Source organism: Rhinoraja longicauda, chromosome 37, assembly GCF_053455715.1.
Source record: "Rhinoraja longicauda isolate Sanriku21f chromosome 37, sRhiLon1.1, whole genome shotgun sequence".
NCBI classification, from domain to species: Eukaryota; Metazoa; Chordata; class Chondrichthyes; order Rajiformes; family Arhynchobatidae; genus Rhinoraja; species Rhinoraja longicauda.
In genome coordinates this window covers 7,818,253-7,834,984 of record NC_135989.1, presented here as the reverse complement: position 1 = coordinate 7,834,984, position 16,732 = coordinate 7,818,253, and the positions used below count along the sequence as shown (strand labels likewise).

Below are 16,732 nucleotides of genomic sequence, written 5' to 3'. Positions count from 1 at the left end.
GAGAAACACGCAGTAATTAGCGCACCAGGAAGAAGGTGGATAGCCGCGTGCTGTACTTTGCCCCGGTGCACACACGCGCACGCACACACCCATGTGAAGACTTGGCAGAAACCTCTGTTTCAGTGGAAACGGTTGAGGTTTTGTCATTTCGTTTACAATAGGGTCGGGTTCCCCTTTAAATAGCGGCATTTCCCCTCCTGAAACAAAGCAAACTGCTCGGTCTGTTCTCACACTCCGCCAGGCGTTTGGTGGGAGGTGCGGGCGAGGGTGGGTCGGAGACAGCGGGACCTTGGAGTATCCCAGCTGCTCACGCTGGAGCACGTACCGCGGTCTCGAGCCAGCGCTCGCTTCCCCGTGAGCTGGGACCACTGGGAGCTCAACCTGGGACACAACACCTTGCAGAGAACGCAGAACAGCAAAGGGTAGAAACCAGGAACTGCAGATGCCGGTTTACGACAAAGAAAAAAGGCACAAAGTGCTGGAGTAACTCTGCGGGTCGGGCAGCATCTCTGAAGAACATGGATAGTGGCGTTTCAGGTCGGGACCCTTCTTCAGACTAATTCATTCAGATCTGAAGAAGGGTCCCGACCCAAAACGTCACCTATCCACATTCTCCAGAGATGCTGCCTGACCCACTGAGTTACTCCAGCACTTTGAGCCTTTTTGTGTTCCTGTTTTATTACCAATGCAGTCATGGAGGTGCAAGGATGCCACCTAGTCATACAGCCACTACCAAGTCCTTTGGCTCAGCTCATATGCGCCGACCAAGATGTCCATCCTAGCATCTGCCCATGTCTGGCCCACATCCAGGCAGCCAGTGTATAGTTTCGTTTAGAGATGCAGCAGGAAACAGGCCCTTCGGCCCACTTTTTCACTCAGAGAGTTGTGAATCTGTGGAATTCTCTGCCTCAGAAGGCAGTGGAGGCCAATTCTCTGGATGCTTTCAAGAGAGAGTTAGATAGAGCTCTTAATGATAGTGGAGTCAGGGGATATGGGGAGAAGGCAGGAACGGGGTACTGATTGAGAATGATCAGCCATGATCACATTGAATGGCGGTGCTGGCTCGAAGGGCCGAATGGCCTACTCCTGCACCTATTGTCTATTGTCCACACCGACCAGCGATCCCCATACACTACCACTATCCCACACACTAGGGGTAATTTACAATCTTTAACAAAGCCAATTAACCAACAAACCTGCACGTCTTTGGAGTGTGGGAGGAAACCGGAGCACCTGGGGAAAACCCATGTGGTCACGGGGAGAACGCGCAAACTCCGTACAGACAGCACCCGTGGTCAGGATGGAACCCGGATCTCTGGCGCTGTGAGACAGCAACTCTACCGCTGCACCACCATGTCACCCTGTTAACAACAGTTGGTAGTTTTGACTCACACCCCATGGCCCCAGTGTGACTCTGACCTTGGGCACTCTCTCCACCAATTTTCCATTATTTCCCTTGTGACTGTGCGGATTTCCTCTGGGTGCTCCCATTTCCTCCCACATCCCAAGACAAGTTTGCTGCTGTGTATTACGTTTCAGTGTAGGGAAATGGCGAAAGAATTAAAGAAACATTCGAGGCCGTGTGTGTGTGTGTGTGAAAGAATAAGACAGCAAGGAAATAGGGAGCAGGGAGAGCGGGTCTAATGGATTATAAGAAAATAACTGCAGATGCCGGTACAAATCGAAGATATTTATTCACAAAATGCTGGAGTAACTCAGCAGGTCAGGCAGCATCTCAGGAGAGAAGGAATGGGTGACGTTTCGGGTCGAGACCCTTCTTCAGGCTGATGTCAGGGGGGGGCAGGACAAAGGAAGGATATAGGTGGAGACAGGAAGATAGAGGGAGATCTGGGAAGGAGGAGGGGAAGAGAGGGACAGAAGAACTATCTAAAGTTGGAGAAGTCAATGTTCATACCACTGGGCTGCAAGCTGCCCAGGCGAATCTAATGGATTGCTCAGCTGGGGGCTAGAATGGCCTTGTCCCTAGCTTGTAATTAATTCCTGATGTGTTGGTGAACTTTACGTTTAAAATTCACTCTTCAAAGCATGAGATTTTGGAACTCGGAAGGGATTAATTTGCCAAATATATTTCTCCGTAAACTCATTTAGAATCATAATCCCTGCTCATTATTTAAAATAGGGAGACGCTAGCAATTTGTAAATTAAAATATTTTTGAAAATGATGGTTGTTGATGCTACTGTATTTTCCTTGTCTCTGATTACGTCTCCCCATGTCTGAACTTGTAGCACAGAATCACTTGCAAAAAATGTTTTAAGATTCCCCGTGTTAGTTATCCTGCACTGACCCTATTAACCCAGGGGCCCAAACAGTGGAGAATGTGTTCGGCACGGTGATTAACAGTGAGTGATGTGCCAGGAGCTGACGGTTTCAGGTTGTCTTTAACAACACGGCTTTGACAAGGGCGGTATGTTTCATGGACGACTTATCTCCGCAGTGTTATCTGGTACTCCGCTTGGAATGTGCCAGATGAGGCAAGGATGGGGCTGTAAAATGGGAAAGAACACACAGAAGTAAAATGGTGACGTTGCGGGTCGGAAACCCTTCTTCAGAGGGAGAAAATCAGGGTTCCAATCCGAAACGTCACTCATTCCTTTTCTGCAGAGATGTTGCCCAAATTATTCCAGCTCTTTGTGTCTATCTTCGGTGTAAACCTACATGTACAGTCTGAAGAAGGGTCTCGAACTGAAACGTCACCCATTCCTTCTCTCCAGAGATGCTGTCTGTCCCACAGAGTAACTCTTTGCAGTTACTCCAGCATCCGCTGCTCCAGATGTCAACTTATTTACATCGGCGAAACCAAACGCAGGCTCGGCGATCGCTTCGCTCAACACCTGCGGTCGGTCCGCGTTAATCTCCCGGTGGCCCAGCACTTCAACTCCCCCTCCCACTCCCAGTCTGACCTTTCTGTCATGGGCCTCCTCCAGTGCCATAGTGAGGCCCACCGGAAATTGGAGAAACAGCACCTCATATTTCGCCTGGGCAGCTTGCAGCCCAGTGGTATGAACATTGACTTCTCCAACTTTAGATAGTTCCTCTGTCCCTCTCTTCCCCTCCCCCTTCCCAGTTCTCCCTCTATCTTCCTGTCTCCACCTATATTCTTCCTTTGTCCCGCCCCCCTGACATCAGTCTGAAGAAGGGTCTCGAGCTGAAACGTCACCCATTCCTTCTCTCCAGAGATGCTGTCTGTCCCACAGAGTTACTCCAGCTCTTTGTGTCTATCTTTGGTGTAAACCGGCATCTGCAGTTCCTTCCTACACATCCAAAAGGAAAGTATTTGTTTTGGCAAGGTAGTTCTAAACTTTGTGGGGGTTACTTGGTATTCCACAAATATATTTAAAATAATTGAAAAATTTCATTTACATAGTGCCTTAGACATCCTCAATTCATCCTAAAATGGCTTTGTGGCACTGGCTTTGGCATGTGGGTGCTGATGTGCAAATTGCTGTGGGTAGGCATGGAAGGATGTGAGATGGGATGAATAGAACGGTGTCTTTTCCAGTGTCACTAAGGAATGAGTTTGTCAGGAGCTCGGGATAACTGAGACAAAAGCAGCAAATGTCAGAAAAGCTCAGCAGGTCAGGCAGCATTTGTGGAGCCCTAAACCATTGACGTTCCAGGTCCGATATCCTTCATCAGGCCTCGAGGATAACTCATAGAAACAAGGAACTGCAGATGCAGGTTTACACGTAGGACAAACACAAAGTGCTGGAGTAACTCAGCGTCTCTGAAGAAAAAGGATGGGTGTCATTTGAGGGTGTCTGAACCAGGACACCATCACTGAACACTGGGCCACTGTTTCCCCAGAAGGTCACTGACCTCATGTTCTCTGGAGATCTGTTCTCCACCCCCTCAAGTCTCCAGGTGTCTTCTCTACACCCCCACCATGTAAAACCCACCTCCACCTTCTCACCAACATCTGCTTGGTGCTTATCTCTAAACATGTTCCTGCAATTATTTACATCATTCAACTTCATCCACTTCCACCTCCTTCTGTGGTCATCAAACCTCCACCACCCTCTCTCCGCCAGCCAACCACACTGTGCATCATCAGTCTCTTCTGATTTTAGTCTTTAGACTTGAGAGAGACAGGGTGGAAACAGGCCCTTCGGCCCACCATGTTTGTGCCGAACATGATGCCAAGTTAAACGAATGCCTCTGCCTGCACAAGATCCATTCCCTGCAGATCCATGTGCCTATCCAACAGCCTCTTAAATGCCACCATCGTTCCAGCTTCCAACACCACCCCTCGCAATGTGCTCAAGGCCCCCACCACTCTCTGTGTGAAAAAGAATTGCCCCATACATCTTCATTCAACTTTCCCCCTCTCACCTTGCTGTTATGCCCTCTAGTGTTGGATATTTCCACCATGGAGAAAAAGGCTCTGATGTTTAATAAACACTAGACCAAGTGGACCCGTTGGGCCCAAACCTGTCCTGCATTGGTGCAGCACCCTCTCCTCCCCCCCTCCCCCTCGGCCTTCTCTTTCCCCCCCACTCTATCCCCCTCAACCCCCCTCCTCTCCCCTCCCTCCCTCCCCCCTCCCTCCACCCCTCCCTCCTTCCCCAGGAGATAGATTTAAACTTTAAAATGTGACACCGATTTCAATGAAACGTCTTCCATTAGCACCAAAGGGACGACGGTGAGTAAGGTGGGCCTAAAATTGTCGCGCTATCATGTACGGTATTGGCTGTCGTTCAGGAACAAACAAACGAGAGTTTTAATATATAGATTACTATGATGTGGGCCTGTCCTCAATTGCTTTTCCAGCTTTCTCCCCCTCCCCCACCCACACTCCAATTAGTCTGAAGAACCGTCCTGACTATAAACGTTGACTTGTCCATCCCTTCCACAGATGCTGCCTGACCTGCTGGGTTTCTCCAGCACTTTGTGTTTTGCTCAGTTTAACACGGTCAGTATCCATTGGGACAGACAAACAGGATCCATGCTGGGTCTCTAAACTAAATTCGATACTGAACCAAACTTCTTTTTGGAACATGGCTTCCTTTAAAGTAGTTGATGCTGTCTTTCAGAATGAAGGATTGGAGACATTTTTATATCAATATTTTCAGGAGAGTTCCTTAAAGGGTGGGCAATTTTCAGGAAATCTCTAAAATACCTCAGCAGGGTCTTTTATATTTGTACTCTGAAGTTTCCCCACACGGATTATATAGAAGTGTTTTGGTCTTTGAGTACCCAGAGAGCGTTAATAAATTGCCTACACCTGAAGGCATTGCGCGATTTGTAAACGGCAGTATTTACAGGCTTCCCTGACAGAGCAAATATTTGTCCCTGATCCCTGGGTGTGCAAGGTATTGGCCCAAGATCCCTGGGAATGTGTTATTATTTGCAGGAGATCTCAGAAAGCAAAAAGGTAGACACAGAATGCTGGAGTAACTCAGCGGGCCAGGCAGCATCTCAGGAGAGAAGGAATGGGTGACGTTTCGGGTCGAGACCCTTCTTCAGACTGATGTCAGGGGAGGGGGCGGGACAAAGATAGGATGTAGAAGGAGACGGGAAGACAGTGGGAGAACTGGGAAGGGGGAGGAGAAAGAGAGGGCCAGAGGAGCTATCTGAAGTTAGAGAGTCAATGTTCATACCGCTGGGGTGTAAACTGCCCAAGCGAAATATGAGATGCTGTTTCTCCAATTTCCGGTGGGCCTCACTATGACGATGGAGGAGGCCCATGATGGAAAGGTCAGACTGGGAGTGGGAGGGGGAGTTGAAGTGCTCAGCCACCGGGAGATCAGGTTGGTTCAGGCGGACTGAGCGAAGGTGTTGAGCGAAACGATCGCCGAGCCTGCGTTTGGTCTCGCCGATGTAGAGAAGTTGACATCTAGAGCAGCGGATACAATAGATGAGGTTGGAGGAGGTGCAGGTGAACCTCTGCCTCACCTGGAAAGACTATATTTGTAGATGTCCCTGAGTACGTCAGTAGGTTTATGTTTCTTATTGTCTTGTGTACTGAGGTACAGTGAAGAGATTTTATTTTGCATGCTAGCCAATGAAATCAGATAATGCTACAGCTCCGCCACCGATTTTCTGGCAACAGGTGGTCCGGCCCCTCTCCAGAGGTCCCCCCGAAAATGTGAGGCCGTGCTCTGGAATTCCGGCATGCCCGGAGCCGGCAGATCCGTTCTGATAGCCGACTGCCTTGGCCGATTGGCGAGTCAAATTTGCCCCCCTGCGGCCAGGGCTCTGGAACTCCGCCCATCCAGAGCTAGTAGATCCGTTCCCATAGTCCACGTCTATGGCCAACTTTTCAGGGCAGCATCTCGGCTCCTCCACCGCCCTCCTGCCATCGGACTCCCATCTGAGGCCGTGACCTCTGTTGGTCCGGCAATCCGGGAGGGCACGACAACCAAGGGCGCCTGGAAAATTGGTGGTGGACCTTTACACGTTAACACAATCAAGCCAAACACAAGTACAATAGGTAGAGCGAAGAGAAAAATACCAGCGAGCAGACTATATTTTCTCAGCTTTATAGGTAACAATAGTTTAGTTTAGAGATACAGCGTGGAAACAAGCCCTTCGGCCCACCGAGTCCGTGCTGTCCAGTGATCCCCGAACACCAACACTATCCTACACATTCGAGAGACAATTTACAATTATACCAAGACAATTAGCCAACAAACCTGTACGTCTAAGGATTGTGGGAGGAAACGGAAGCATCCGGAGAAAACTCGTGCAGGTCACGGGGAGAGCGTACAAACTCCGCACAGACAGCACCCTTAGTCAGGATGGAACCCGGGTCTCTGTAAGGCGGCAATTCTACCGCTGCACCACCGTGCCGTACAGTGCATTGACAGGTCACACTTGTCTTGGGAGCCGCATTAGATACCTGCGCTGGAGGCGTGTTGAAAATGTTGTGGTGTTGCAAGTAATGGGAGTAATTGCAATGGGAGTAATCGCAATGGGAGTAATCGCAATGGGGGAGTAATCGCAATGGGAGTAATCGCAATGGGAGTAATCGCAATGGGGGAGTAATCGCAATGGAAGTAATCGCAATGGGAGTAATCGCATTGGGAGTAATCGCATTGGGAGTAATCGCAATGGGGGAGTAATCGCAATGTGAATAATCGCATTGGGAGTAATCGCAATGGGAGTAATCGCATTGGGAGTAATCGCAATGGGAGCAATCGCAATGGGAGTAATCGCAAGCTGAAGGTTGGCTTCTCTCGTCCGCAGTTTTACCTGGAGGCCCGGTTCACCTGGAAAGGTGCGCGACTGCTGAGGCCACTGCTGCAGGCCCTCCTAATCATGATGGCGATTTACACCGGCCTCACCCGCATCTCCGATTACCGGCACCATCCATCCGACGTCCTGGTGGGATTTCTGCAAGGAGCTATAATCGCCTACTGGATCGTAAGTCGCAAGCTTTTGCAACTTTGGTTTAGCTTAGTCTGTCGTTGTCACGTGTATTATTTCCAAAATGGCGCCTCTTGCATAAAGATTCAGAGGGCTGTTAGTCCTGGGCATGGAGTGATACAGCATGGAAACAACTTGCCCACACCGGCCAACATGTCCCAGCTTCACCAGTCCTCCCTGCCCGGGTTTGGTCCATATCCCTCTAAACCTGCCCCTCCAAACTGTTTCGTAAACATTGGGATAGTCCCAGCCTCAACTACCTCCTCTGGCAGCTTGTTCCATACACCCACCACCCTTTGTGTGAAAAAGTTACCCCTCAGATTCCTATTAAATCTTTTCCCCTTCATCTTAAACCTATGTCCTCTGGTCCTCGGTTCAGCTACTCTGGGAAAGAGACTCTGTGCATCTACCCGATCTGTTCCTCATTCTGTACTGTACATTCTGTACCCATGTGTGATGATAGTCTTACTAAGCTGTATGGGAGTAAAGTATTTCACTCTACCTTGGTACACGTGCGCCTTGTGTCGTAGAAAGCACTTTATCGGGATGGATCTCGGCATGGTCCGGGATCAACTCCATCCAAGACCCCAAGAAATTCGAGAGGATTGTGGACGCAGCCCAGACCATCACACAAACCAACCTCTCTTCCACGACTCCATTTATACCTCTCGCTGCCATGGCAAGGCCAGCAGCATAATCAAGGATGAGTCGCACCTTGGCCACACCCTATTCTCCCCTCTACCATCGGGCAAAAGGTACAGAAGTGTGAAAACACACACCTCCAGATTCAGGGACAGTTTCTTCCCAGGCAACTGAACCATCCTACCACAGCGAGAGAGCAGTGCTGAACTACTATCTACCTCATTGGAGACCCTCGGACAATATTTGATCAGACTTTGCTGCACTAAACATTATTCCTTTATCATGTATCTACACACCGTGGATTGTTATTGTGTATTGTCTTTCCGCTGACTGGTTAGCAACAAAAGCTTTTCTCTGTTCCTCAGTAATATGTGACAATAAACTAAACTAAACTAAATTATAAACATGAGAATAATGAAACCATTGAACCATTATGTACCGAGGTTTGGTGAAAAGATTTTGTTTGCGTGCTAAAGACTTGATTTGTCGGTTAATTGGCCTCTGTAAATTGCCCCTAATGTGTAAGGATTGGGTGAGAACGTGGGATAACTGAGAACTAGTGTGAACAGATGATTGATGGTTGATGTGGGCTGATGGGCCTATTTCCACACTGACTCTATGACTCTAAATGGACAGACGATGTTTCGGATTGGAATGAATGGTCAAAAGAGACTGAAGACCTGAAACGTCCCCTGGCCATTCCCTCCACAGATGCTGCCTGACCCGCCGAGTTCCTCCAGCATTTTGAGAGGTTTTTTTTCCCGTAAACCGGCATCTGCAGTTCCTCGTTTCGCAGTCTTAAACCACAGTCGGATTTGCACTCAAACCACAGGCTTGGAGATTGCATAAACATTAATTTTTTAATACACGGGCCACAGTGGCGTAGCGGTAGAACTACTGCCTCACAGCGCCAGAGACGGGTTCGATCCCGACTACGGGTGCTGTCTGTACGGAGTTCGTACATTCTCCTCGTGGCCTGCGTGGGTTTTCACCGAGACCTTCGGTTTCCTCCCACACTCCAAAGACGTACAGGTTTGTAGGTTAATTGGCTTGGTATAAATGTAAATTGTCCCTCGTGTGAGTAGAATAGTTCACGTTCACAAGTTCTTGGAGTAGAATTAGGCCATTTGGCCCATCGAGTCTACTCCGTCATTCAATCATGGCTGATCTCTGCCTCATAATCCCATTTTCCTGCCTTCTCCTCATACCCTTGACACCTGTTCTAATCGGTAGTGTTAGTGTGCGGGGATCGCTGGTCGGTGCGGACACGGTGGGCCAAAGGGCCTGTTTGCGTGCTGTATCTCTAATCTAAACTAAATTAAACGTGCTCGGCAAGCTTGAATTTCCAGTGTGTTTCAGCACAATATCTGAGAGGATTTGTTGCCACTGGGTAATGTGAGAGTAATCCATTTTCCATCCACGCTGCCAAAATGGCCGTGCTCCAGAAACCCAGAGCAGGGTAAATAATGAGGCCACAGAGATGGAAGGAATGTAGATTCCAAGCCTGGCACAGGTGTCAGAGGGGGCTGTACACTGGTGGACTTCAGTATCTTTATCACACTTGGTTTACAGCGCAGAGAGCGGGCTCTGTGGCCGTCTTAATAGAACGACTGTATGTATGTAGGAAGCAACTGCAGATGCTTGGTTTAAACCGAAGACAGACACAGAAAGCTGGAGTCAGAATTCATCTCTGGAGAAAAGGAATAGGTGACGTTTCGGTTCGAGACTCTCTTTCAGACTGAGATTCAGGGGAAAGGGAAACAAGTGATACTGGCGGTGTTATAGGGAGATATAGAACAAATGCATGAAAGATATGCAAAAAAGTAACAATGGTAAAGGAAATTAAACCATTATTAGCTGTGGGCTAGGTGAAAATGAGTTACAGACAATGAGTTTCAGTTTAGTTTATTATCACGTGTACTGAGGTACAGTGAAAAGCTTTTGTTGCGTGCTATCCAGTCAGCAGAAAGACAATACATGATTACAATTGAGCCATTTACAGTGTACAGTGTATAGATACATAGTAAGGGAATATCGTTTAGTGCAAGGTCAAGCAGCAAGGTCTGATCATGGATGGTGCATGGGTCACGAAAGAGGCAGTTAGTAGTTCAGCACTGCTCTCTGGTTGTGGTAGGGTGTGCCAATTGCCTCTACAAGAGGTAGTTACCTCTACTTTGAAGCAAAGATAATACAGCAGAGCAAGATAGACCACTCGACCCCAAAAACCGTAGTACATCAAGGCGCCATTTTAGTAGGCAGAAACTTGCAGAAACATTTTTAAAGAAAAATAACAAAAATCTGTGAATTGATAGATGTGATATATTCTGCATTTTAATGGTATCATCACACATACTGTTCCCACAAAACACTGATTTCACCGCGAGAGGCGGGTTTTGCTTACTAAAATGGCGGACGTTCCGCTCCTTTGCGTACTACACTTCAGTATAGACGATTTCGACGGAGTGGTTCATCTTGCTCCTCTAGTATCTTTGCTTTGAAGCTGGTACGACTTGGGTGGGGGCGGGATGGAGAGAGAGGGGATGCAAGGGTTACTTGAAGTTAGAGAAATCAATATTCATACTGCTGGGTTGTAAGCTGCCCAAGCAAAATATGAGTTGCAAGGAAAGAACTACAGACGCTGGTTTAAATCGAAGATAGACCCAAAATGTTGGAGTAACTCAGCGGGACAGGCAGCATCTCTGGAGAGAAGGAATGGGTGACGATTCGGGTTGAGACCCTTCTTCAGACTGATCTGTAATTGGATTAAATATGAGGGGTGTGTGTGTGCGTGCGAGCGTGTACGTGCTGTTTACCACAGTGGTTGGGTGTTGTGATCGAGAGGATAGCTGCAGGCACCGATAACGGAGCTCCAGAGCACTCAGGGGCAAACAGATTGCAACATTCATTGGAAGGAGATCTTTACTCTGCGCCAACAACACGAGTTCAGCAGAGGGACATGGCACCTCTGAGAAGGCCCTCTCTAAGTAATGTTTACCCAAGTTGGTTTATTCAATGGAAGCAAAATAAAGACTGCAGCTAGTTAACCTTTACATAACTTAGTTGCATTCTGAAGCCTCATGTTAATTTCCATGGTATTTAGAAAGGAGAAAAGAAAATAGACAGATGGAGCGTGATCTCAACATGTAACCTGTGGTTGGTAGACTAAGTCCCAAATCTGCAAATTAGGCCGAGGGCTTCTTTAGTTTTTTAGTTTTGGAGATAGGGTGCAGAAACAAGCCCTTCGGCCTACTGAATCCGCACCAACCGGCGATCCCCACACATTAACACTATCGTACACAAACTAGGGCCATTTTTTTACCAAGCCAATTAACCTACAAACCTGTTTGGAGTGTGGGAGGAAACCGAAGATCTCGGAGAAATCCCACGCAGGTCACGGGGAGAACGTACAAACTCCGTACGGACAGCGCCCGTAGTCAGGATTGAACCCAGGGCTCTGGCACTGTAAGGCAGTGGGTTAGGCTGTGAGCTAGCCCCAGCGCCCCAGACTACACAGAGAAAGGGAAAGACAGCCAAACATGATTACAGGCGCAAACGGCTCGCTCTCATACAGCAAGAGTTACTTACCCAAGTTAGAGAATTCAATATAGATTCATAGTTATGTTCATCTCATAAGTTATAGGTGCAGAATTAGGCAAATTGGCCCATAAAGCCTACTCCGCCATTCAATCATGGTCGATCTATCCTTCCCTCTCAACCCCATTCTCTGACCTTCTCCCCATAACCCCTGACACCCGTACTAATCAAACCCCTGACACCCGTACTAATCAAACCCCTGACACCCTTACTAATCAAACCCCTGACACCCGTACTAATAAAACCCCTGACACCCGTACTATTCAAACCCCTGACACCCGTACTAATCAAACCCCTGACACCCGTACTAATCAAACCCCTGACACCCGTACTATTCAAACCCCTGACACCCGCCCTAATCAAACCCCTGGCACCTGTACTAATAAAACCCCTGACACCCGTACTAATCAAACCCCTGACACCCGTACTAATAAAACCTCTGACACCCGTACTAATAAAACCTCTGACACCCGTACTAATCAAACCCCTGACACCCGTACTAATCAAACCCCTGACACCCGTACTAATCAAACCCCTGACACCCGTACTAATAAAACCTCTGACACCCGTACTAATCAAACCCCTGACACCCGTACTAATCAAACCCCTGACACCCGTACTATTCAAACCCCTGACACCCGCCCTAATCAAACCCCTGGCACCTGTACTAATCAAACCCCTGACACCCGTACTAATAAAACCCCTGACACCCGTACTAATCAAACCCCTGACACCCGTACTATTCAAACCCCTGACACCCGCCCTAATCAAACCCCTGGCACCTGTACTAATCAAACCCCTGACACCCGTACTAATAAAACCCCTGACACCCGTACTAATCAAACCCCTGACACCCGTACTATTCAAACCCCTGACACCCGCCCTAATCAAACCCCTGACACCCGTACTAATCAAACCCCTGACACCCGTACTAATCAAACCCCTGACACCCGTACTAATCAAACCCCTGACACCCGTACTAATCAAACCCCTGACACCCGTACTCATACACTCGTACATCATGAAAATAGGGTCTTTGACCAACTCCTATGGGGTGACGCAGTGCCACAGGGGTAGAGTTGCTGCCCTACAGAACTTGCCTCAGGAAAGCAACCAGCATCATCAAGGACTATGTCCACCTCTGTCATTCCCTCTACTCCCCCTTCTTCCATTTTCACACCAGTGAATGGTCATCCCATAAGCTGGAGTTCTCATCTCCCAACCTACCGCATTGTGGCCTTTGAACTTTTTTTAAAAATCTGCACTTACTCTGTAACAATAATGCAGTAACACTATATTCTGCACTCTGGGACTCTCTAATGCACTACCTGTTGAACTTGTACGTGGCTCGATTGTACTCGTGTACAGTATGATCTGCCTGGATAGTACACAAACAAACTTTTTCACTGAATTGAATCATTGAATATGTTTATTGGCCAAGTATGTACACATACAAGGAATGTGCCTTGGTGCTCCGCTCGCAAGTAACAACACGAACATACAGTAACAATTAAGAATAAAGCATAAAACATTCAAACATTAAAAATAAAACATTATCGTTTAAACATGTGAATCATGTTAAACATGTTAAGCATGTAAACAATTAAAAATAAAGCATAAAACATTCAAACATTAAGAATAAAACATGAAAGTTTAAACATGTAAACATGTGACAATAATAAGCCAATACTAATTTCCCATTGCACCCTGTATTATTTTTCTTCCAGGCATTCCACATATCGGACATGTTTAAGTTGAAGAGAAAAGTGACAAAGGAATCGAACGTCAGCTCGGACAATTCCATACTGACCAACCACACAACATGTTAGCATCACGGTGGGCCGGATGGGAAAGATGCCTGTGGTCTGAACAGGTCACCATTCACCGGACTGGACCAGAGAGTCAACAAGAAGCCAGTGTTACAAAGATCCTTCGGCCTTCTAATCTTCAGCATGGTCTCCAAACATGGCTTCGCCCTTGGTATTCCTCTCTGGCAAGTCCCTGAATCCCAGCGGCCATCGCCTGGAATTGCCCTGGTGTTTCCACTGTGGCCTGACGATTTAGATCGTTCAGTTTCCCCTTCTGGGTGGCCAATGGACCTCAGACCATTAGCGCAGCCTTGAAGTGCCCGACATGCTAGAAACTTGCGCCCTGTGGAAACTGAGCAACTTAAAGCTGTGAGCAACAATGTAATCTGTAAATATCCTGAGTAATTAATATTATCACAATCTGTGTTGAGCCTTTTGTGAGTGTATTCTTGTGACTAAAACAAAACCAAGATTAAGATATTACCAGTTATTCAGTATTTGGATAAAGAAAAGCTAATTTCTTTCAAAAGTAAATACCTGCTTTTATTATATATTTTTTAACTAATGGAATCTGAATGGAGGTTAGCTTGATGGCATTTTTTTAATCAATGGTCCCACTTATTCAAGGAGACTGATCAACCAAACATGTGTCCTTGCTTTTGAAGGCACGTGATATTGGACTTTATAACACTAAGCAAAATTGAACAAAACGTTATGGTGCAGGAAGGAACTGCAGATGCTGCTTTATACCGGAGATAAACACAAAATGCTGGAGTAACTCAGCGGGTCAGGAGAAAAGGAGTAGGTGATATTTTAGGATTGGGACCCTTCTTCAGACTGAAAGTACAGGTGGGAGAACTGTAGGCGGGGAAAAGGCCAGAACAAATCAGGGCTGGCAACAGATGATCACGGGAACGGGGAGCCCATAATGGCCCATTGTGGGCTGGGGAAGGTGTTCATTGTTGGTTGGAGAAGGGGCCGGAGGGGAGGGGGGTCTGAAGGAGGGTCTCGACCCGAAACGTCGCCCATTCCTTCTCTCCTGAGATGCTGACTGACCCACTGAGTTCCTCCAGCATTTTGTGATACCTTCGATTTGTACCAGCATCTGCAGTTATTTTCCTATCAGACTGAGGGCTCTCGGCAGTTACTGAACCAGCTCCTGTTGGGGGGTAACCGAAGGGGAAGGGACCTTTGAAATCTCTGTAAAGGGGGATGAGTGACGGTAGTATTCAGGTTCCACTATAATTTATTCAAATCATAAGACGATGCTGACAAACCATGTTAATTGCAATAAATGTCTATTTTGTATCAAATGTATAGTATAATACTGAGTTGGACGCTCACTGGCTCTGCTTAACGTGGATTTTATTCTATTCTTGATCATGCTATGTGTGAGTATTTTAAGTTTTCCAAGGTATTTTAACCCAAATCAAATCCGCTTTAAGATTAATAGTGTTAAACCACTGACATTCTCCCAGAGATCCACACGGAGCCACAGTGTCTGTCATTTACGCAAATACCAAACGAGGAACTTCAGACCCTCCCGGGGCCAGTATTAATAGCGGGTGTCCTTGGGACTTTACTGCCTTGTGAATACTATTATAAACTTATTATAGCGGAGGTAAGGGTTTCACGAGGGGGAAATGTGAGTGAGCTGCCACTAGTGTTTGGCTGAGGATTCAGAATATTCCAAGCTTCCCATCTCTTTCTATTCCTGACCTTCTCAAGGACGAACTGACATGCACACGGATGATCCGGACTTGGAGACGAGCCTCGCCAAATCTCCGCAAGGGGAGTGAGGGTGGGTGAAGCCTGCCTCGGCAGAGTAAGAGACTGGAAATCCAGTTGAATTGAAACATTGTTTTCTGAGTCGGCCGCCAAGTCCGTGGTGACGCTGCCAACTGAATAGGGATTAAATAATTAAGACCGATTTGAGCCACTTGTATGCCTCTTGTTACATCTTGTACCAACAGCTACAATTCAATGGCGGCGCAGTGGTAGAGTTGCTGCCTTGTAGCGCCAGAGGCCCGGGTTCGATCCTGACAACGGGTGCTGTCTGTACAGAGTTTGTACGTTCTCCCCGTGACCTACGTGGGTTTTCTCCGGTCTCCGCCCACACTTCAAAGACGTGCGGGTTTGCAGTTTTAATTGGCTTGTAATAATTGTAAATTGTCCCTAGCATGTGTGAGATGGTGTTCGTGTGCGGGGATCGCTGGTCGGTGCGGACTCGGTGGGCCGAAGGGCCTGTTTCCGCGCTGTCTCTCTAAACCAAACTAAAGAAATGGACGAGCGTGATGTTAATATAAATGGGGGTAACGCAATAGACTCTAAAGAAAGAAAATTACCCTCAGTCAGCACCTTGTATGATAGGATATCCCCAAATGTTTCAACAAATACTGGATCACTTTTGAAGTGTGGTTTCTGGGTTGAAATGCAACCGATTTATATAGAGGAAAGTCTACAAAGCATTTACGATATGTTTGCAATTGCATGAAAATATTATAAAGAAATCTTTCAAATATGATTATATTCGGTGACCAGAGGAGTGGTTGTCAATGTAATGTAATACTTGGAGCCTAACTCTGCTGCAGCCATGGATGGTTTTCACTGGTTCCTGTGTGGTCGGAGCAACTGGGCCGAGATTAAATCAAGCCTCGCTCCCCATGCGACCTTTCCAGTCCAGAAGAAAGAGGTTCTCATTCCGTTAGCCACTGATGGATTTGAGCGAAGATGACCCAGATGTAGAGGCAGTCTAGCTCCTCGCTGGCTGCTGCATCTGTTTGTCCAGATCTTGAATCCTGTAGATACAGTAAGTGAGGAGGAAATGGCCTGATTGTGAATTGCTTCTTTTGTGCTGCTAGATCCATTTAAAACAAAAACTATATCAGGCAACTTTTGTAGCTACTTTTGTCCGCCTTACCAGTGGCCTTTGATGTGTATTATTATGATTTGTGAGTATAATTTGTGAAAAACTTCAATATGTCTATAAATTTTTTTATTGTAAATAAAAGTTAATTCCTATTTCAATTTTAACGAGAGCTTTTGTTTTTGAATGTAAAACGGAACTTCAACATCAGCTTGCCTTTAATCATAATAATCATAATCATACTATACGAGGAATTTGATTTGCCATACAGTCATACCACTGAAAAGCAACAAGACACACACAATGCATTTTAACATGAACATCCACCACAGTGACTCCTCCACATTCCTCACTGTGATGGAAGGCGGAAAAAAAAAGTTCAATCTCCTTCCCTTCTTTGTTCTCCCGCGGTCGGGGGCTTCAAAACTTCCGTTG

General features: G+C 47.0%; 1 protein-coding gene across 1 annotated transcript in view; it reads left to right on the top strand.

Moving 5' to 3' along the window:
* The window catches only part of LOC144610505 (phospholipid phosphatase 3-like), an 86,289-nt gene extending 69,837 nt beyond the window's left edge, over nucleotides 1-16,452 (top strand). Inside the window, exons 5-6 of the mRNA XM_078429256.1 lie at nucleotides 7,208-7,384; nucleotides 13,351-16,452. Of these exons, the coding sequence (XP_078285382.1) occupies nucleotides 7,208-7,384; nucleotides 13,351-13,452 (279 nt within the window). The 3' untranslated portion in view covers nucleotides 13,453-16,452. The remainder of the gene's footprint in view (nucleotides 1-7,207; nucleotides 7,385-13,350) is intronic.
* Nucleotides 16,453-16,732: the final 280 nt, after the last annotated feature.